This window comes from Pristiophorus japonicus, chromosome 2 (assembly GCF_044704955.1).
Source record: "Pristiophorus japonicus isolate sPriJap1 chromosome 2, sPriJap1.hap1, whole genome shotgun sequence".
In the NCBI taxonomy this organism is placed as follows: domain Eukaryota; kingdom Metazoa; phylum Chordata; class Chondrichthyes; family Pristiophoridae; genus Pristiophorus; species Pristiophorus japonicus.
The window spans coordinates 173,152,213-173,173,690 of record NC_091978.1 but is presented as its reverse complement, the minus strand read 5'-3'; the positions used below and the strand labels follow the sequence as shown (position 1 = coordinate 173,173,690).

Sequence of the window (21,478 nt, the reverse complement as noted above, 5' to 3'; positions counted from 1 at the left end):
GTCATGTTTGGAAAATAAATGAGAAAAACAAAGAATAAAAAGAATACAAAATGTCTAATTATCTCAGTGTTGCTTTGGCTAAATTAAAGAATAAACAAACATCTGTAATACCTGTATTCCCTCTTGCAGCCCGAGATGTTAAACGTTGGGCAGCAGTACTGGGTATTTAAGAATACCATTAATATACTGAATAGAGCAGTGCACAAGGTTGCATGGACCAACAGGCCCAACATTTATGTCTTGGCATAGCTGAAATATACCATCACTAGAGCTCCAGGGGGCAGATCTTCCCAATGGGAAACATATTTTCGCTTTTCCTCTCTGATTAAAAATATTTTAAAGTTGTACCTTTATTGCAGATTGGGTGCAATGTGATAGCATAAGAACATAAGAAATAGGAACAGGAGTAGGCCATACGGCCCCTTGAGCCTGCTCCGCTATTCAGTAAGATCATGGCTGATCTGATCATGGACTCAGCTCCACTTCCCCGCCCGCTCTCCATAACCCCATAATCCCCTTATCGTTTAAGAAACTGTCTATTTCTGTCTTAATTTTATTCAATGCCCCAGCTTCCACAGCTCTCTGAGTCAGCAAATTCCACCGATTTACAACCCTCTGAGAGAAGAAATGTCTCCTCATCTCTGTTTTAAATGGGCGGCCCCTTATTCTAAGATCGTGCCCTCTAGTTCTAGTCTCCCCCCATCAGTGGAAACATCCTCTCTGCATCCACCTTGTCAAGCCCCCTCATAATCTTATACGTCTCAATAAGATCACCTCTCATCCTTCTGAATTCCAATGAGTAGAGGCCCAACCTACTCAACCTTTCCTCATAGCAGAGCTTCAATGGAAATAAAAATGGGGAGAGATGTAAAATAGCCGGCTGACTCACGATCACCCGGTTTATACTCTCACACAAAGTTGAATAACAACCCCTTTTATTCAATTGCGAAATACTCAGAAACCTGTTCGATTCATAACATTTTACTGACCTTTGGCAAAATATTCTCTGTTGGGACCAATCAGTGTGTTGTAGGGATACCCATAGTAGGCTAACGTGTAGGGATCACAGGAGTAAACAATGTTTGCTTGAGGTGTTTCTGTTGGTCCCCCTTTTGCTGCTTTCTGGTAACGACTATATTGCTCTTTGTCCACAGGCTTGGCCAGGGTCACCTCAATGTAGGAACCTTCAAGGTCAGTTCCATTTAATTTCTCCATGGCAAGGACTGCATCATCCCTGGTAGTGAAATGAACAAAAGCGTAATCTCGAATTTTCTTTACCCGCTCCACACAGCCAGGGTTGAACTGACTAAAGATTTTTTTTATCGTGTCCTCCATGGTTTCAATCATCAGATTTCTCACGTATAGAATTTTAACAGTTTCCATCACGTCTTCATCAACATCAATCTCCGGTTCAGCCCAATCGACCGCAATCTGGTGACCCCACAGCTGGATCCTTCCAGGCATCAGCTTTCTCCGTGCCATGGCAGCGGCCCGGTGACTTTCATACTCTACGAATGCAAATCCTCGGTTTTTCATCTTGTCAGCTGCACTAGCATAGACAATCACATCTAGCACACCTTCTGTTACTTTAGAAATCTCTTCTAAAATCTCTTCTCGTTTTTTCATTTTTGGAATGCCCCCAATGAAAAGTCTGCAGTTATCCACGCTGCTGCAGACACCCAGCAGCCTCCCTGGACGAATCTCATAGTTATTAAGCTCTCGGACTGCTCTTTTGGCCTCATGCTTGGCTGTGAACATGACAAAGGCATAACCGCGGTTTTTACCATCAAAGTCCATCATCAAGCGCATCTCGTACATCCGTCCCACAGACTCAAAAACGGGGACAAGCTCATCTTCATAAACATCGCGAGGAATTTTACCAATAAAGACCTCGCACCCACGGGGCGGAGGATGTCCTTCCCAACCGGGAGGCGGGCCACCATATTTGCGTTGGCCATTCTCTTGAACCATTGTGTAGCCTGTACGTTCCATAAGTGCAAGCAGGGTGGACTCATTAGGGGCACCAGCAACACCTTCAAGAACTTTAGTTGAAGACATGTTGCAGGAATCTGTGCTCATCATGGTGCTGGAGTCTTCAGCTGTCATTCTGTCAAAACCATTCAAATTGTGCTCAGTCCTGAAAAGGCAGGAGAGAAAACTTTAGTTGGCATTATGAGAATAAACGAACAAACAAGCAATTTGGCATTTATATAGCTTATTTCACAACCTCAGGATGTTCCAAAGTGCCTCACAGCCAATAAAGTATTTTTGAAATATAGTCACTGTTGTAATGTATGCAGACATGGCAGACAATTAGTGCATAGCAAGGTCCCACAAGCAGCAATTAGGTAAATGACAAGATAATGGTGGTGAAATTGGTCCAGAAATGAAAACCAAGCACGGTGTAAAACAGGCTGCCGATTCGCTACCAGCCCATTTCGCATAGTATATTAGGAAAACTTTGATGATTTTTAGGTTCAAAAGATAACAATACAAAATAGGATGGCGTACTTATTTTTACAAGAGCACAACACATTTACTCTTCATCACATTCAAAAAAACTGGGCAGTCCACAGATTTGGAATTTGCTTTAAATTCAATAGTTTGCAAAACCACTGAACTCCATTATTGTTATGTATGGAGAAAGAGTCAGACTGTGAGCTCAAAGTAAAGTGTGACCTTAGCCTTTTATTGCAGGTCTCCAGAGTGCCTCTCCAACCTGTGAAGCCTCCTTGAATACCTGTGCTCCCAAGGGATTATGGGATCCCTTGGACCTCCAGGGGCTGGGTCCTCTGGTGGCTGTACAGAATAAATACAAGTTTACATATATAAAAACACTCCCCCCCCCCCCCCCAAAGTCAACAGTGTAACTATTTACAAGGTGAGTCGATCTGGGGCCCTTCTTGCCCTGGTTGATCGTCTCGGTGTGAAAGCTAGTACTGGTGAATCAACTGTTGGGCCCTCACTGGGCTGCTGTGCAGCTGCCTTATGTGGTGGGTCCTGCTGGCTGCTGTGGATGATGGGTTCTGCTTCGTGGCCAACCGCGGTGTCGGTTGCCACTGGTGTGTATGTTGGGGGGGTCAAAGAAGGTAGGTTCCAAAGTGAGTTGCTCAGGATAGTCCGTGAATCTGAGTTTGATTTGGTCCAAGTGTTTCCGGTGAATGAGTCCATTTGAAAGTTTGACCCAAAGCACCCTGCTCCCCTCTTTGGCCACGACAGTGTCGGGAAGCCACTTGAGACCTTGTCCATAATTTAATACAAATACAGGATCATTGATTTCAATCTCGCGTGACACATTTGCGCTTTCATTGAATGCACTTTGTTGAAGCCGCCTGCTCTTTACCTGTTCATGTAGATCAGGGTGAACTAACGAGAATCTTGTCTTAAGTGCCCTTTTCATGAGCAGTTCAGCAGGTGGGATCCCAGTGAGTGAGTGGGGTCTCGTGCGGTAGCAAAGCAGGACTTGGGATAGGCAAATCTGCAGTGAGCCTTCCGTTACCCTCTTCAAGCCTTGCTTGATGGTTTGCACTGCTCTCTCTGCCTGACCATTGGACGCTGGTTTAAATGGGGCAGATGTGACATGTTTGATCTTGTTGTGGGTCATGAATTCCTTGAGCTCAGCACTGGTAAAACATGGCCCATTGTCGCTCATCAGGACATTGGGTAGGCCGTGTGTGGCAAACATGGCCCACAGGCGTTCAGTGGTGGCAGCAGACGTGCTAGCTGACATTATATCACATTCAATCCATTTGGAGTACGCATCTACAACCACAAGGAACATTTTACCCAAGAACGGGCCCGCATATTCGGCATGTACCCTAGACCACGGTTTGGAGGGCCAAGTCCATAAACTTAGCGGCGCCTCCCTGGATGCATTGCTTAACTGTGAGCATGTATTACATCTGTGAACGCAGGACTTTAAGTCCGCATCAATACCGGGCCACCACACGTGGGATCTGGCTATCGCTTTCATCATTACGATGCCTGGGTTGGTACTGTGGAGGTCACTGATAAAGGTGTCTCTGCCCTTCTTGGGAACCACTACTTGATTGTCCCACAGAAAGCAGTCTGCCTGTATAGACATTTCATCTTTGCGCGCTGAAAGGGCTTTATCTCTTCCTGTATTTCCACTGGGACACTGCACCAGCTCCCATGAAGCAAACAGTTTTTGACGAGAGATAATAAGGGGTCCTGGCTCATCCAGGTTTTGATCTGCCGGGCAGTGACGGGTGATTGCTCACTCTCAAATGCTTCCATAACCATGGCTAGATCTGTGGGCTGCGCCATTTCCAGCCCCATGATGGGCAATGGCAGCCTACTGAGAGCATCGGCGCAGTTTTCTGTGGATGGCGTCGTTGTATGCAGACAACGTGAGCGCCCATCTCTGGATGTGGGCCGATGCATTAGTATTTATCCCCTTACTCTCGGAAAACAGGGATATGAGTAGCTTATGGTCAGTTTCCAATTCGAATTTTAGCCCAACCAGATATTGATGTATTTTCTTTACCCCATAGACACACGCTAACACTTCTTTTTCAATCATGCTGTAGGCACTATCAACCTTAGACAGACTCCTGGATGCATAAGAAACCAGTTGCAATTTCCCAAAATCATTAGCTTATTGCAATAAACATCCGACGCCATATGACGAAGTATCACATGCTAGTACCAAACGCTTACATAGATCATACAACACAAGCAATTTGTTTGAGCATAACAATTTTCTCGCTTTTACAAAGGCATTTTCTTGGCTTTTGCCTCATGTCCATTCGTCCCCTTTACGCAGTAAGGCGTGCAATGGTTCTAACAGTGTGCTGAGACCCGGTAAGAAGTTACCAAAGTTGTTCAGGAGTTCTAGAAATGACCGCAGTTCCATCACGTTCTGTGGCCTCGGTGCGTTCTTGATTGCCTCCGTCTTCGAATCGATGGATCTGATGCCGACTGCCGCGATCCTCCTCCCCAAGAACTCCACTTCAGGCGCCAGGAAAATGCACTTCGAGCATTTTAACTTGAGCCCCACGCGGTTGAGTCGACTAAAAACCTCCTCCAGGTTCTGCAGATGCTCGACTGTGTCCCGACCTGTAGCCAAAATGTCGCCCTGGAAGACCACGGTGCGTGGGACCAACTTCAGTAAGCTTTCCATGATTCTCTGGAATATCGCCGCCGCTGATCGAATTCCAAACGGGCATCTGTTATAAATGAAAAGACCTTTGTGTGTGTTGATGCAGGTGAGGCCCTTCGATGATTCCTCCAGTTCCTGCGTCATGTAGGCTGAAGTCAAATCCAGCTTCGTGAACGTCTTTCCTCCCGCCAGCGTTGCAAAGAAGTTGTCGGCCTTTGGTAGTGGGTATTGGTCCTGCAGGGAGAAACGATTAATAGTTACTTTGTAATCGCCACAGATTCTGACGGTGCCGTCTCCCTTGAGGACTGGGACAATAGGACTGGCCCACTTGTTGAACTTGATCGGTGAGATGATGCCCTCTCTTTGCATCTGGTCTAGCTCAATCTCTACCCTTTCTCTCATCATGTACGGTACTGCTCTCGCCTTGTGATGGATGGGTTCGTCCCCGAAATTAGGTGGATCTGCACTTTTGCTCCTTGGAACTTCCCGATGCCTGGTTCGAACAGTGAAGGGAACTTGTTTAAGACCTGGACACACATAGTGTCATCAGCGGGCGATAGCACTCGGACGTCGTCCCAGTTCCAGCGTATCTTTCCCAGCCAGCTCCTGCCGAGCAGCGTGGGACCATCGCCCGGTACCAGCCAGTGTAGTAGCTTGTGCACCGCTCCATCGTAGGAGACCTTTATGGTAGCACTGCCGATTACGGGAATCAGTTCCTTTGTGTAAGTTCTTAGTTTCGTGCGAATTGGAGTTAAGATTGGCCTTGCGGCCTTACTGCACCACAATTTTTTGAAAATCTTTTTGCCCATGATGGACTGGCTTGCACCCGTGTCCAGCTCCATTGACACCGCGAGTCCATTTAGTTCAATGTTCAGCATTATCGGAAGACAATTTCAGGTGACTGTGTGCACCCCATATACCTCTACCTTCTCGGTCTGAGGCTCTGGTTCGTCATGATCCTCCGTGGATCTGTCCTCCTCTGCAACATGGTGTTTTTCAGGTTTAACAGGATTTGCAGCTCGTCTGCACATACGTTGGAGGTGTCCCATTGTTCCACAGCCCTTGCAAACGTACCCTTTGAATCGGCATGAATGGAAACGATGATCACTCCCGCAGCGCCAACAAGGTGTTAATGGCCTTGCATTCATCACCCTTGATGGTGGACTCAGACATCTGTGGACGTGCAGCTGCAGGCATGTGTGACCTGCCCTGTACATTGCGATTTGAAAACAACATCACTTTGTTCAGCAGGACGTGTGCTGAGAGATTTGCTTAGTATTGTCACTGGTGGCAATGAACACTTGGGCTATCACTATGGCCTTACTCAAGATTGGGGTCTCTACAGTCAAAAGTTTGCGAAGTATGGTTTCGTGGCCAATGCCAAGTATGAAAAAGTCTCTAAGCATGTGCTCCAAATATCCTTCAAATTCGCAATGTCCTGCAAGGCGTCTTAGCTCGGCGACATAACTCACCACTTCCTGGCCTTCAGACCGTTTGCAGGTGTAGAACCGGTACCTCGCCATCAGAACACTTTTCTTCGGGTTGAAATGCTCTCGGACCAGTGTGCACAAATCATCGTATGATTTTTCCGTGGGTTTCGCTGGAGTAAGCAGATTTTTCTTGTGGCCGTACGCTGGTGCCCTACAGATGGTGAGGAGGATTACCCTTCTTTTGGCAGCGTTCTCTTCTCCATCTAGCTCATTGGCTACGAAGTATTGGTTGAGTTGCTCCACAAAAGTTTCCCAATCATCTCCCTCCGAGAATTTCTCCAGGATGCTCACTATTCGCTGCATCTTTGGGTTCGCTATCTGTATCTTGTCGCCAGTTGTTATGTATGGAGAAAGAGTCAGACTGAACACTGTGAGCTCAAAGTAAAGTGTGACCGTAGTCTTTTATTGCAGGTCTCCAGAGTGCCTCTCCAACCTGTGAGGCCTCCTTAAATACCTGTGCTCCTAAGGGATTATGGCATCCCTTGGGACTCCAGGGGCTGGGTCCTCTGGTGGCTGTACAGAGTAAATACAAGTTTACATATATAACAATTATCAATTAGAAATGTTACAATTTGAAAATTTTAAGAACGTTCTAAACTTTGCTAATTTGGTTTCTTAAAATAAAAGAATGAATTTACAATAATAAGAAAATTAAAATTTTAAAATTTAAATTGTTCAAATTTGGTCTTTGACACGTTTTTCTGAAGTGGTTGTGAGTTTTGTCTGAAGACCGAGTTAACATGTGATATGTGGTGTGGTAATTTGAGGAGACGAGTATGCCATGTAGATGGAAAGGCCAGTTCCTAGAAAATGCTTTTGGCTTCAGATTGTCTCATGCCAAGTGGCACTGTTGGTTTTAGAAATTATCCCCTTGTCCCTCTTCTCTCCTCTCAGCCACCATTGTCATGGTGATGTCTTTTGGAAAGGCTACCGCTGAGAGAATTGGAGTGGCTTCTGTGGCCAAATGTGATTGGGTGGACACCTTTTGTGGGGAAAAAGGAGAACATTCCCAGCTAAGATGGACATGCATTGCACTTTTATATCAACTTTTAAGTGATCTAATGCAGCCACTGGTCTGCTTGCCTTTAGCAATTGGATGTTATATTACAACAGTGACAACACTTAAAAAAGTACTTCATTGGCTGTAAAGCACAGTGGGACATCCCAAGGTAGCTAAAGGTGCTATCTAAATGCAAGTCTTTCTTTTCTTATAATCCTAGGCCTTTGTAAAATATATAAATAGGAATGTGATAAAAGTGTGTGATGTGCTATGTTAAGGGAACAAGTGCAGTGATATGCCTTTTTGGAACATAATATTGCATGAGATATGATTTTGCTTAAACCCGGACAAAGAAGATACTTGTTGTGGCGAAGTAGTACTGGGCTGAATTTTCATGTTTAAAAATCGGCGGGTGGAAATGGGTGGGAGCAGATTGGCCGTCCATTTTACATTTTCATTAACTTCAATGGGTGTGAAATGGGCGGCCAATCTGTTACAGCTGTTTTCCGCCTGGCGATAAAAGTGAAAATGTACCCTACTATTTCTGCTTGAGTTTTGTGTGTATCTCAATGCTTATTAGCACAGTTCTGACCAGTGCTTCATTTCAATAGAAATATTTTTCTTGTATCATGGAATCCTAGCTACAAGAAAAGCAGATATTAACCAGATATGAATAAGATGTTTGCTTGATTTAACCGTTGTGTCTTGGATATGATCTGAACTCGGCAATAAAGGGGGAAATAGGAACGTCAAGCACAAAGGTGGCCATTATAAAAAAAAACCCTCGTTGCATTTTGGAAGAAACCATTTTATCACAAATAAAAGTGGTCATCCTGTTTAATGTATTGCCAGCTTCAAAGCCTTTATTGTTTTTTATTTGTTCATTGGCTGTGGGTGTCACTGACAAGGCCAGCATTTATTGCCCATCCTTAATTGCCCTTGAGAAGGTGGTGAGCCGCCTTCTTGAACTGCTGCAGTCCATCTTCTTTGGAGCAGTTTAGTACAACCGAGTGACTTGCTAGGCCACTTCAATGGGCAGTTAAGAATCAACCACACTGCTGTGGGTCTGGAGTCACATATAGGCCAGACTGAGTAAGCACGGCAGATTTCCTTCTCTAAAGGACATTAGTGAACCAGATAGGTTTTTACGACAATCTGGTAATTCAACACCAGTGACTAACAGGAAAACTGAGTGCAGTTTCTGTACACTGAACAATCTGTCTAGTTTCAAACTCAGAAGGCTAAATACTGCTTTATGTTGATGTAAGTTAGCTACAGTATTTGTTTCAGTGCTTCCTGATGTATAGCAGAGTGCCAAAAGCTTAAAGTACAAACAAATGAAAATCTTTATGCACATTGATTGGTGTATACATTTTTAAGATCGGTATCTGTATACTATGATATTTAATATAGAGTACATATCATCAGACTGAAATCCCAAATGCCAAAACTGGATGTTCTCATACAGAGTCCTGCTTGTAGTAACACTGTGTTCTTTGTGCACAAACAACAGTTCAGGAGAGGAATTAGAGATAAGACCAGCTTTAATAGCTTTTATGCATAATAATTGTTTGCTTGGTAGGGTCATATACCTACAGTTAACCAGCTGAGGTCTGTAGTAATATTTCTGTACAAAGTAAAACAAACAATTGGGGTCAAAATTCAGGTGCACCAGAAAGCTGGCACACCTATGAGTTTTGGAGTGGTACTTACTGCTGGAACTCCTGGTACAGTAAGTAGATCCATTTTCAGGACTTTGACATTTTTTCAAAGTCCTACAGGAAATGGATCATAATGGGGGAGGGCCTTAGACTGAAAGCCAGGCTGACTGGCTGAAAATGGGTCGGTCGGGGCCTCTGCCGCTGTCAATCAGCGGTGGAGTCGTGGTGATGTCACAGCATGTGTGCTTCACCATGCTCCTTCCCGGCTGTTAAAGGGGAGAGAATCTATTATTTTTTAAACTTTGGCCAGTGGACCACCAGGGAGGGTTTCAATTGGGCCAGCAGCCTGGCACCTAAGAGGGGATGCCAGGCTGCCCATTGGCGGCCCGGCCGAGCCTGGGGGCAGTATTTTGCCGGCTGATCAACAAGTTGGCCAGCGAAAAATTTTCCATTGCAGCCCCGGCAGTGGGCCCTCCCCTTTGAGGGCCGCAGTGCTGCCGGGTCGCACTCAGTGCGGAGATGGTGCACCGACAGAAAAACCTGTCGGGGACACTGCGCGGTTGGGGATCGATCAGTTGAACTGAAAATTGCTGGTAAGTATTTTTTGTTGCTCAACATTGACGGTGCAACTATTTGGACTGGATGGGGTCCAGACTGAAAAATCCCAAACTTGAATTTAGGTGGGTCGGTCTGTTGACCCCAAAGCGGCAGCCATTCGATTTTTAGGAATGGCCGTCGCAAACGGGCATTAACGAGTCTCTTTGAGACCCTGAGTTTCGGCTCCATTACATTTTATGTACAAAAAAAGATCAAGTTTAATGCCCAGTGAGCCACACTGACTCGGAAGGTCGCAGGCACAATCCTCGGTCGGTGACCAGTTAACTGCTCTTGGCCAGAGTGGCAATAACTAACCTCAGCTCCCATGCATGAGGGATGAGAAAAAGAATCCTGGATTTGCATTGCTGATTGCTATCTAGCGATTCCTGGTGGAAACTAGCCTAGGCAAAGACAAATTGGCTTGGCTGTGATACCCCATGTCCAAATAGCATGTTAAGCACATATGTGAAGGGATGGGCACTTTGTTGAATTATCAGAGAGCTGCTGGCATCCATGAAACCATAACAGCAATTCAGCAAGTATAGGTACTTTCAGGAGGGAAGGGAGAGAATCAGAAATAAAACCGATTCAGTAAATCTGCAAATATGGGATTCTGTAGAGTTCTTTAGCTCTACCTTTCAATTAGCACCACAATTATTTTTAATGTTACAAGACAGACTTTGCGCAGATTGTAAAAAAATACTATTGAAGGCTTTTAGTAAACAGTCGACAATATGAACACATGTAATTGCAATCTTCTATTGCCCTAGGATAAAGGGTTTAAAACAAGAATGCAGGATGTCAGGCAGTTTGCTGGAATTCAGGACTAATGCAGGTTATATAGTTGATGGTCATTCTCACAAGTGAAAGAATCTTGATAATATTCCGATATGGTGTTCACTTTAGTCTATTGTCCACAATACTGCCTGTTCAGTAATCGTGATTACATACAATATGAATAGATTATTGGTGGGGAAGTAGGAAAGAGAAAAACTAAAAATGCCAATTGATAGAAGACCCAGAGATAAAGAAAAAAACAATAACATTGTCATGAATTCGGGACTGCCATAATTACATTCTCGGCATCAGTTGCTCACATAAGTAGATTGAATGTGTTACTTTTATGGGAGTTAACTCATATTGCCCTTTAACTGTTAGACAGCAGGAGAGTGCAGCAATGGAACCTCCTGGTGACCTGATCCAGATATCGATGCCTCTGATTCAGGCTCCCAGTTCAGAGTTGTCACCTTTACACAGAACTAAAGTCCAAACCAGAGATCATGGATTTCTGGAGAGAAATGGGGCCTATTAAAACTGGCATCAACAGGGGAGCCTGATTGGACATTGGGCAGTGTAAGGAGATCCTGGCGATAGTTTCAGGGAGAGTATCAATGGGTTATATGATTACTACTAGTTATACTACTTCTTGGTACACTACACTGTTCATTTAAAAAGAAGAATGAGCAGTACAGCAATCCATGAATGGCAGACCTTTTATAAAGTAAAGGATAATGAGCACACAGACTTCTGCACTCAGGCCCATGATTAAAATAGCTGTTAGGCCCTGAAGACATCATTGGCACCCTATGTGCATAGTTAAAGATGAACCCTATCGATTTACATTGGGTGTCCTTCCCACTTGCTTATACCCAGGGAAATTGGCCCTTTAATTACTGATGTATGTGGGGTTAAATGGCCGTGAGGGTTCTCCTGCTTGTCTGCCATAACTTTGGAAACACCAGAAAAAGATGTAAATGTTTTTCCAGGGTTTCCGTGGTGCGCAAACAGGAGATCCTGTGCAGAAATTCATCCCTTTATATTTATTAAATTGCTAGTGCAAATTTGGTACACCTTAATGTAAAACATGCACTGCACAAATTTTCATCCCTCTTCCTGTGAAGGCACTGACTCATATTTGAATATATTCCACAGTTGTCGGGTACCCGGCTACATTTACCAAGTACATTTACCTCATTCTTCATATCTAAGCCTAATCAGTGAATGTTGGAGGGCTATTCGATCACTGAAAACATTGCAGCCAAGTACAGTCCTGCCCTGGTCCAACATCAACATGTGTGATTTGCAGCAGAAATGATCAAGAGTGGGAACTTTGGCTGGTTTTCCCTCTCCCAAGCTCAACTTTGCCTGAGGCCATTTGTGGCATTCCAATGATGCTATTGCTGAGATCAGCTAACTCAATGCAGTCTGCTGTTCAACCTGAGATTTTTTTGGTCTGTGTGGCTAAGTACCACACTAAACACTGCAGTTACGAAATGGACCATCATGTTTAAAACCATTAAATAAAAAATTCCTCTGCCAAGAAAGAAATAATTTTGTTTTCTATAGCGCCTTTCAAAACCTCAGGATATCCCAAAGCATATACAGACAATTCTGTGAAGTTTTCTTAATCCACTATTGATTCAGAACTCAGTGCACTTCAACATCAGGTCTGAAATTATTGTTTGTGATACTGGAGGATGAATACTTAATTGGTCTGCTCGTTAACAGAGGTATTAAACCATTGACAGAAGAATGTCATGGATGCATTAAATCTTCATATGTTAATATTGCAAACAGGATTACAGGTGGGTTGCTGAAAAGGAATTTCAGGACTCCCAGTGCTGTCACATCTATATATAAATGTCTTGCATTCAGCACATACACATCATACGTCAGCCATCACACTTCAAAGGGCCAAAAATCTAATAAAAAAGGAAGCCAATATTCTCTGCTGGTTTTAATGATCTTGATAACTGAACCTCTCCCTACAGGTAGGAACTATATGGGAGTACCTTTATCACATGGACTGCAGCGGTTCAAGAAAGCAGCTCACCGCCTCCTTCTCAAGGGCAATTAGGGATGGGCAATAAATACTGACCTTGCCAGCGACGTCCACATCCCAGGAACAAATAAAAGAAACTAGGATTTACAAACATCAGGCAATCTGCAGAAACATCACCCAACAATTGACCCCGAATTGACCTCAGGATATGCCTAGTCACATCAATTCCCTACAGGGTTTACCTGACAGTGGTTGAAAGGGACAGGCCAGGCGAACAGTTAAACATTACAATGGTGCTGTAAATCTCAGAATACCTGTGAGCATGACCGTGGAGATCAGCAGCAGATGAAAAATAAATTCTTTGCAATAACTTCCTTACCAAGTGTCATTCGTTTACTTTTGAAAGCAAACTTCATTTAAAATGCGAACTAACATACGGGCCCAAATTTCAAGAGAGATTGTCCCGACAGTGGGAAATCGGTGGAGGTCCTGGAGAAATGGCATAAATGGCTGAAAATGGCCATTTGCAGTTTCTCTGGGGATCTACGGAATCCCACCGAAGTTACAACAGGAGGTCGGGACAAACCCTCTGGAAATTCCAGGGACTTAAACATAATGACAAAGATCATCTTTGGAAAATAAACTAGATCAGTATCACATTAAAAGAAAGAGAAGTTAAACAACCATCAGTGGGCACATGTTACGGTTTGTTTTATTTCTAAAAAGGTAACAGATATCAAAGTTATTTTTTATTGTAATTTGGACCGTTGCATATGGATCTAAATTGCAGGAAAAAGTGAAAGAAACCCCATTCCAACTTATTAAGGGGGCAATGTGTTTAATAAAGTACATTTGGCAACCCCATTTTTTTCTGTTTGCTGAACAGTGCAATGAAATCAGATAAACCATGTTGAAATAAATCATTCTGCAATGAAAACGCTGTTCTCCCTCCCCAATAACCAAGCCAGAGCCTTTTTCAATTTCTTCTAGATAAAGTTAGTAAGAAGTGACCGAATGTAACAAAAAGTGCCAGCCATTTTAAACAACATCTTATTGATTGGTCTTTCTTTGCATGTGGAAAAGGAAGTTTTACACGTGGGCCGTCCTGACCTGTGTGAGAGCAGGTCGGGGCTATAAATAGAGCTGGAGCGCCGGGCCCTGAAACATTGTCGTGGAGGTGCAGTGAATGAGGGTACGGGGCCCAGAAGAGCCGAGGGCCCAGTGGCAGCACGGGCCTGCCCATATTGCGATATGTGTGCGCACTAGGTCCGTGCAGCAGAGCAAGTCTCCAGTCGTCCTGGTTAATCCTTGCCACTGTATAAAGACCTAGCTCTGTCAAGCTCGTGTGGTGGCTGATGTGCAACGGTCACCACACGTTAAAAAAATCCACACACAGACATCTTCCACCCCCTCAACCGGAGTTCAGGACTGGAACATCGGGTTCTTCATTGAGACATCTGTTAACTCTCATGGAAGCAAGTCATCCTCATTCGAGGGACCGCCTATGATGATGAAAAGGAAGTGGATGTAGAGGAGAATCAACACAGATGAATGCTGGTCAAGCATATGCGTGATTTCAATAAGGCTGAATTAGAACTTTTTGTACAGTGATATGAGACTTGTAATCTTTCACTGACAAGTACAAATTTTATCTACCATATCTGCAAGTTGGTTAGAAGAGAGAGTTGACAAACCAGTAATCTCATGAACTGAACTAATACAAGGCCAAAACAGATCAGCATCTTAAAGAGATAGTTTAATATTTCAGGTGGGAAGTTCACTTCAGCTGGCATGGGCAGACTGATCAAAACAAAGAGACCTTCTAGTAAGGAGGAGGAACTGAGGGAAATCCTTATTAGCCGGGAAATTGTGTTGGGGAAATTGATGGGATTGAAGGCCGATAAATCCCCAGGGCCTGATGGACTGCATCCCAGAGTACTTAAGGAGGTGGCCTTGGAAATAGTGGATGCGTTGACAGTCATTTTCCAACATTCCATTGACTCTGGAGCAGTTCCTATGGAGTGGGGGGTAGCCAATGTAACCCCACTTTTTAAAAAAGGAGGGAGAGAGAAAACAGGGAATTATAGACCGGTCAGCCTGACATCGGTAGTGGGTAAAATGATGGAATCAATTATTAAGGATGTCATCGCAGTGCATTTGGAAAGAGGTGACATGATAGGTCCAAGTCAGCATGGATTTGTGAAAGGGAAATCATGCTTGACAAATCTTCTGGAATTTTTTGAGGATGTTTCCAGTAGAGTGGATAAGGGAGAACCAGTTGATGTGGTATATTTGGACTTTCAGAAGGCGTTCGACAAGGTCCCACACAAGAGATTGATGTGCAAAGTTAGAGCACATGGGATTGGGGGTAGTGTACTGACATGGATTGAGAACTGGTTGTCAGACAGGAAGCAAAGAGTAGGAGTAAATGGGTACTTTTCAGAATGGCAGGCAGTGACTAGTGGGGTACCGCAAGGTTCTGTGCTGGGGCCCCAGCTGTTTACACTGTACATTAATGATTTAGATGAGGGGATTAAATGTAGTATCTCCAAATTTGCGGATGACACTAAGTTGGGTGGCACTGTGAGCTGCGAGGAGGATGCTGTGAGGCTGCAGAGCGACTTGGATAGGTTAGGTGAGTGGGCAAATGCATGGCAGATGAAGTATAATGTGGATAAATGTGAGGTTATCCACTTTGGTGGTAAAAACAGAGAGACAGACTATTATCTGAATGGTGACAGATTAGGAAAAGGGGAGGTGCAAAGAGACCTGGGTGTCATGGTACATCAGTCATTGAAGGTTGGCATGCAGGTGCAGCAGGCGGTTAAGAAAGCAAATGGCATGTTGGCCTTCATAGCAAGGGGATTTGAGTACAGGGGCAGGGAGGTGTTGCTACAGTTTTACAGGGCATTGGTGAGGCCACACCTGGAGTATTGTGTACAGTTTTGGTCTCCTAACCTGAGGAAGGACATTCTTGCTATTGAGGGAGTGCAGCGAAGGTTCACCAGACTGATTCCCGGGATGGCGGGACTGACCTATCAAGAAAGACTGGATCAACTGGGCTTGTATTCATTGGAGTTCAGAAGAATGAGAGGGGACCTCATAGAAACATATAAAATTCTGACGGGGTTAGACAGGTTAGATGCAGGAAGAATGTTCCCAATGTTGGGGAAGTCCAGAACCAGGGGTCACAGTCTAAGGATAAGGGGTAAGCCATTTAGGACCGAGATGCGGAGGAACTTCTTCACCCAGAGAGTGGTGAACCTGTGGAATTCTCTACCACAGAAAGTTGTTGAGGCCAATTCACTAAATATATTCAAAAAGGAGTTAGATGAGGTCCTTACTGCTAGGGGGATCAAGGGGTATGGCGAGAAAGCAGGAATGGGGTACTGAAGTTGAATGTTCAGCCATGAACTCATTGAATGGCGGTGCAGGCTAGAAGGGCCGAATGGCCTACTCCTGCACCTATTTTCTATGTTTCTATGTTTCTATGTTTCTTCTTTGTCTGGGCCTGTCTTATAAAGGGGCTTCATCAGTAGTGGGGAAAATGTTGGAATCAATTATTAAAGATGAAATAACAGCGCATTTGGAAAGCAGTGACAGGATCGGTCCAAGTCAACATGGATTTATGAAAGGGAAATCATACTTGACAAATCTTGTGGAATTTTTTGAAGATGTAACTAGTAGAGTGGACAAGGGAAAACCAGTGGATGTGGTGTATTTGGACTTTCAAAAGGCTTTTGCAAGGTCCCACACAAGAGATTGGTGTGCAAAATTAAAGCACATGGTATTGGGGGTAATGTACTGACGTGGATAGAGAACTGGTTGGCAGACAGGAAGCAGAGAGTCGGGATAAACGGGTCCTTTTCAGAATGGCAGGCAGTGACTAGTGGAGTGCCGCAGGGCTCAGTGCTGGGACCCCAGCTATTTACAATATACATCAATGATTTGGATGAAGGAATTGAGTGTAATATCTCCAAGTTTGCAGATAACACTAAACTGGGTGGCGGTGTGAGCTGTGAGGAGGACGCTAAGAGGCTGAAGAGGGACTTGGACAGGTTAGGTGAGTGGGCAAATGCATGGCAGATGCAGTATAATGTGGATAAATGTGAGGTTATCCACTTTGGGGGCAAAAACACAAAGGCAGAATATTATCTGAATGGCGGCAGATTAGCAACAAGACCTGGGTGTCATGGTTCATCAGTCATTGAAAGTTGGCATGCAGGTACAGCAGGTGGCGAAGAAGGCAAATGGTATGTTGGCCTTCATAGCTAGGTGTTTTGAGTATAGGAGCAGGGAGGTCTTACTGCAATTGTACAGGGCCTTGGTGAGGCCTCACCTGGAATATTGATCTCCTACTCTGAGAAAGGACGTTCTTGCTATTGAGGGAGTACAGCAAAGGTTCACCAGACTGATTCCTGGGATGGCTGGACTGACATATGAGGAGAGACTGGATCAACTGGGTCTTTATTCACTGGAGTTTAAAAGGATGCGAAGGGATCTCATAGAAACATATAAAATTCTGACGGGACTGGACAGGTTAGATGCAGCAAGAATGTTCCCGATGTTGGGGAAGTCCAGAACCAGGGGACACAGTCTAAGGATAAGGGGTAAGCCATTTAGGACTGAGATGAGAAGAAACTTCTTCACTCAGAGTTGTTAACCTATGGAATTCCCTACCGCAGAGTTGTTGATGTCAGTTCATTGGATATATTCAAGGGGGAGTTAGATATGGCCCTTACGGCTAAAGGGATCAAGGGGAATGGAGAGAAAGCAGGAAATGTTCAGCCATGGTCTTATTGAATGGTGGTGCAGGCTTGAAGGGCCGAATGGCCTACTCATGCACCTATTTTCTATGGGGCCAAGTTTCGGCCTGAGTTGCTCCTGATTTTTTGGAGCAACTGGTTTCGAATGGAGTATCTTAGAAAATTGAATTCTCGGCATTTAGTTTGCTCCAGTTCTAGTCAGTTAGAACAGTTTCACTTTGGAACAGAATTTCTTTTTCAAAAGGGGGCGTGTCCGGCCACTTACGCCTGTTTTCAAAGTTTAGGCAGTGAAAACTTACTCCAAACTAACTTAGAATGGAGTAAGTGAAGATTTTTGTACGTTCGAAAAAACCTTGTCTACACTTTAGAAAATCAGGCGTAGGTTACAAATTAGGCGTAGGGAAAGGAGAGGGGGGGGGCGCTAGGGTTTAAAGGGAAGTTTACAAACATTAAACACTTCAGTTTTACAAATAAAGAGCCATCATCAATAATAAATGATAAATACATTAATAAATCAACCAATAAATCAATCCAAAATAATTAATAAAAAATAATTTTTAAAAAAAATCAATAAATAAAACATTTTCTACTTACCGACTGCAGCACCGGGAGTCCTCCAACAGCATGCTGGGACAGCCCCCCCAGTGTGTCTCTGTCAGTGTCTCTATCTCTCTGTCTGTCTGTCTGTGTGTCTCTCACTCTCTGTCTGTCGATGTCTGTGTTTCTGACAGCGAGGGGAGGGGGAGAAGGGGGGTGGGAGGGGGAGAAGGGGGATTGAGAGGGGGAAAAGGGGGGGTGAGAGGGGGAGAAGGGGGGGTGAGAGGGGGAGAAGGGGGATGAGAGGGGTGAGGGGGGAGGAAGAGGAGGAGAGGGGGAGAGGAGGGGGTTGGGGGAGAGGGGGGAGAGGGGGGAGAGGAGGAGGGGGAGAGGGGGGGAGGAGGAGGGGGGAGAGGGGGAGAAGGGAGAGAGGATGGAGGGAGGGAGGGAAGGAGGCTGAACCGATGGGCCCAAGACTTCGGGCTGGATTTACAAGTAGGTGGCGTCGGGTCTCAGGGGGGTGTCGCAGAGGTCCGGGGCCGGGGGGGGGGGGGGGGAAGGAAGAAGAGTCGCGGAGGTCCAGGAGGGGGGAGTCGCGGGGGGGGGTGGGGGAAGAGAGCGAGAGAGAGAGTCGCGGGGGGGGGGCACAGAGGCTGGGTCGCCTGTGGGGGGAGAGCGGGCGTCGGGTCGGGTCCGGTCGGGTGGGAGGAGCCTTATGCACGCAGCCCCAGTGAGGCCATTCGGCCAGGGCTAGGGGCTGCGTACTTCGGGCCCCTCCCACAGTTTTGGGCGCCTGGAGCTACTGCACATGCGCGCCCACTGTAGCGCGCATGTGCAGAGGTCCCAGCACTGTTTTCAGCGCAGGGACCTGGCTCCACCCACTACAGCTCGTGCTGCGCCGCGCCTGGCTCCAGAGGGCCTACAGGGAGCCGGAGAATAGGCAAGTTTTTTTTAGGCGCACTTTGTGGCGTGAAAAACGGGCGTCCAGGTCCGGGCTGCGCCATTTTAGGCGCAGCCCGAAACTTGGGCCCAATGTTTCTATGTTTCTTCAGCCTATCTATGCAAGTTCTGATGAACCCCAAACAGCAAATTATCTTTCTTTCAGATGCTAACTGGCTCCCCCTAAAGAGGGATATGGTTGTCTGGTTGTGGCGGTCATGGTAAGCTGCCACAATAAAAAAGAAAACTCGAGCTGTAAACTGGGCACAGAGGAGCTCTGAGCATGCGTACTTAGGAGACATGTGTAAACCTTTGTCAACAGCATTGGACTGTTGGCAACATTTCTGTTAGCTCTTAATTTGATAGAGAGGGTTTTGATGAAGCGGAGGGCCTGGATATTCTTCAGATTATTATTTGGGGACAGGTTCCAAATACGTCTGATTTACTCTTTAAATTGAGCTGAAGATTGAAACATACAGATCGCATCAATGCATATTACAACAGATTCTTGTTATCTGGAGCTAATTATTACCCCTGAGCAATCTACACATTTGCAGTCAAAGGTCATAAAAATAATCTGTAATATTACAAAATATTACAAAAAAACTATTATTCGTTGTTCTAAAAAGTGGGGAATCATAAGCTCTGTGTGCTGTGAACCTGGGAGAGTATTAACATTGTTTTCTGGGCTGAGATATAGGAAACTTTACCAATACCTGTTACAAAGGTATGCAGAGAATCCACAGAACAACAAATAGGATGTTTTTCCACAGAGCCCTCCATCTGAAGAATAGTTGTACACACTTTGCGATATAGCACAGAATTATTCTCCACAATCTCTATACAATTCTGCCCTTTCCAAAGTAGCAAGCATTGGTGGGAATCTGGTGGCATGGATTTCCAAGAGCTATATATTATTTATTCTGTTTTATAAGCCCCCTCCATTAGTTCATCAAGTTTATCCAGTGAATAACTGAGGCAGAAAGAATAGGAAAGTCCTTGGCGTGATCCCTGATCTTTGCTGAGTCAGCTGCTGCTAGGCTGTGTGGCACCAGGGAGATACAATTGGGTTCAGGGTTCAGTGCCCTGGGTTAGAAAAATCAGCTATGGTTCTCACTCTTGGTTGCTTTACAGAAACCTGTGTGTGTAGACGCCAGATAAAAATAGAGTCAGGCCTACTAACTTTCATCATCAAGGCTCACACGTGAATAATGGCCACTTGGGTGAGATACTGGAGGGCCTCAGCAGGGAATCAACACCTTCAAGTGAGGAGGAAAAAGGAAAAAAATTGGCAAGGATAAGAAAAACTATGTTAATATATTTGCTATTGTAAATAGGTTACGCAGGAATTCAATACTCATTTAAAAGTGCTTAAAGGGCAACTGCTGTACACAAGTACCACTAGAGTGACCATATTTTCTAAACCGAATCCAGGCACGCACAGGGTGGGAGCACAGCAAAGTAGCTAGGACGCGTTTCCAGAAAACTGGCACGATGACTTTATTGTTTCCAGGCGTGGTTTACGCGTAGAGACGACGCCATTTTCACTTTACACCGAATCTTGAATCTTGCGTGTGTTCTGGCAATAATGCTGTACCATCTACAGTCGTCCCCGAATACCCTCACTTTTAATTTCTCAATTTTTAGTCTGTTCCAAACAGGCTGAGGTTTTCCACATAAGGTGTGAAACACCCTCTGTCTCAGAAAATTTCAGAAACCTCTTCCCAGTGGGAGAATTTAGAGCTTGCCTTATTCAGTAAAACAAACACAATGCACCATACTAATCTGAGGTAAAGTAAATCCACTCACCCATCAGCTCTCACTGTGCCCTTGGCTTCTCCCGCGCATTTTAAAGGCTCCACCCTCTGGCCAGTTACTATTGGCTGAAACACTTGGTCAGGTGACTCAATCTCCCAAAGTACAGTGCCGACCGATCTTTCAAAGGAGACTTTTATCCACCGGGACGTCATCATTGCCTCTATTCAATCGGCTCCTGGAATCTGTTCCTGAACTCAAACCAGGCAGAAATGGCCAAGAATCCCACCATGGGGTTTTTGTACATTCGCATTTAAAAAAAACAAGACTCTATACAGAGATGAGTTTTCTGAACCAGGGACTCTTCCGGGGACATTGTTTGCCTAGGGACAGAGTACCTCATCCGGGGACTGTCCTCAGAAAACTGGGATGTATGGTCAACCTAAAGTACCCAGGCCATGAATGTTTCATACTTTTTGAGTAGATCCCTCTTGTTTTATCAACATTACATTAGGCCTTACTCAATTAGAGCAAAGTTCAAATGATATTTGCATAAAGATATAAGATCATAATTCTCAGGTGATGAGTGGTGACCCTTACATCCAAATACAAGCTGCAGTTACCTATCTCTACAGGGACATTATTAAGTGACCTTAATGTCACAGTTCAAAGTACAGGAAATGCAGTAGATGTCACATTCTGACAGAAGCGCTGACTTAGAGATAATGATGGATTACTTAAGTAAATGGTATTTGCTGCATAAGCAAACTCAAAAATACACTTAATTCCTAGCTAATATTTAAAGTCCTGCAAGGATTAGTCATCAACC

At 44.8% G+C, this 21,478-nt stretch overlaps 1 protein-coding gene across 12 annotated transcripts in view; it reads right to left on the bottom strand.

Moving 5' to 3' along the window:
• The window catches only part of rbm47 (RNA binding motif protein 47), a 286,762-nt gene that overhangs the window by 22,234 nt on the left and 243,050 nt on the right, over window positions 1–21,478 (bottom strand). For all 12 annotated transcript variants that reach the window (XM_070870324.1, XM_070870331.1, XM_070870319.1 and 9 more), the window contains one exon: window positions 990–2,137. In XM_070870324.1, the coding sequence (XP_070726425.1) occupies window positions 990–2,137 (1,148 nt within the window). The remainder of the gene's footprint in view (window positions 1–989; window positions 2,138–21,478) is intronic.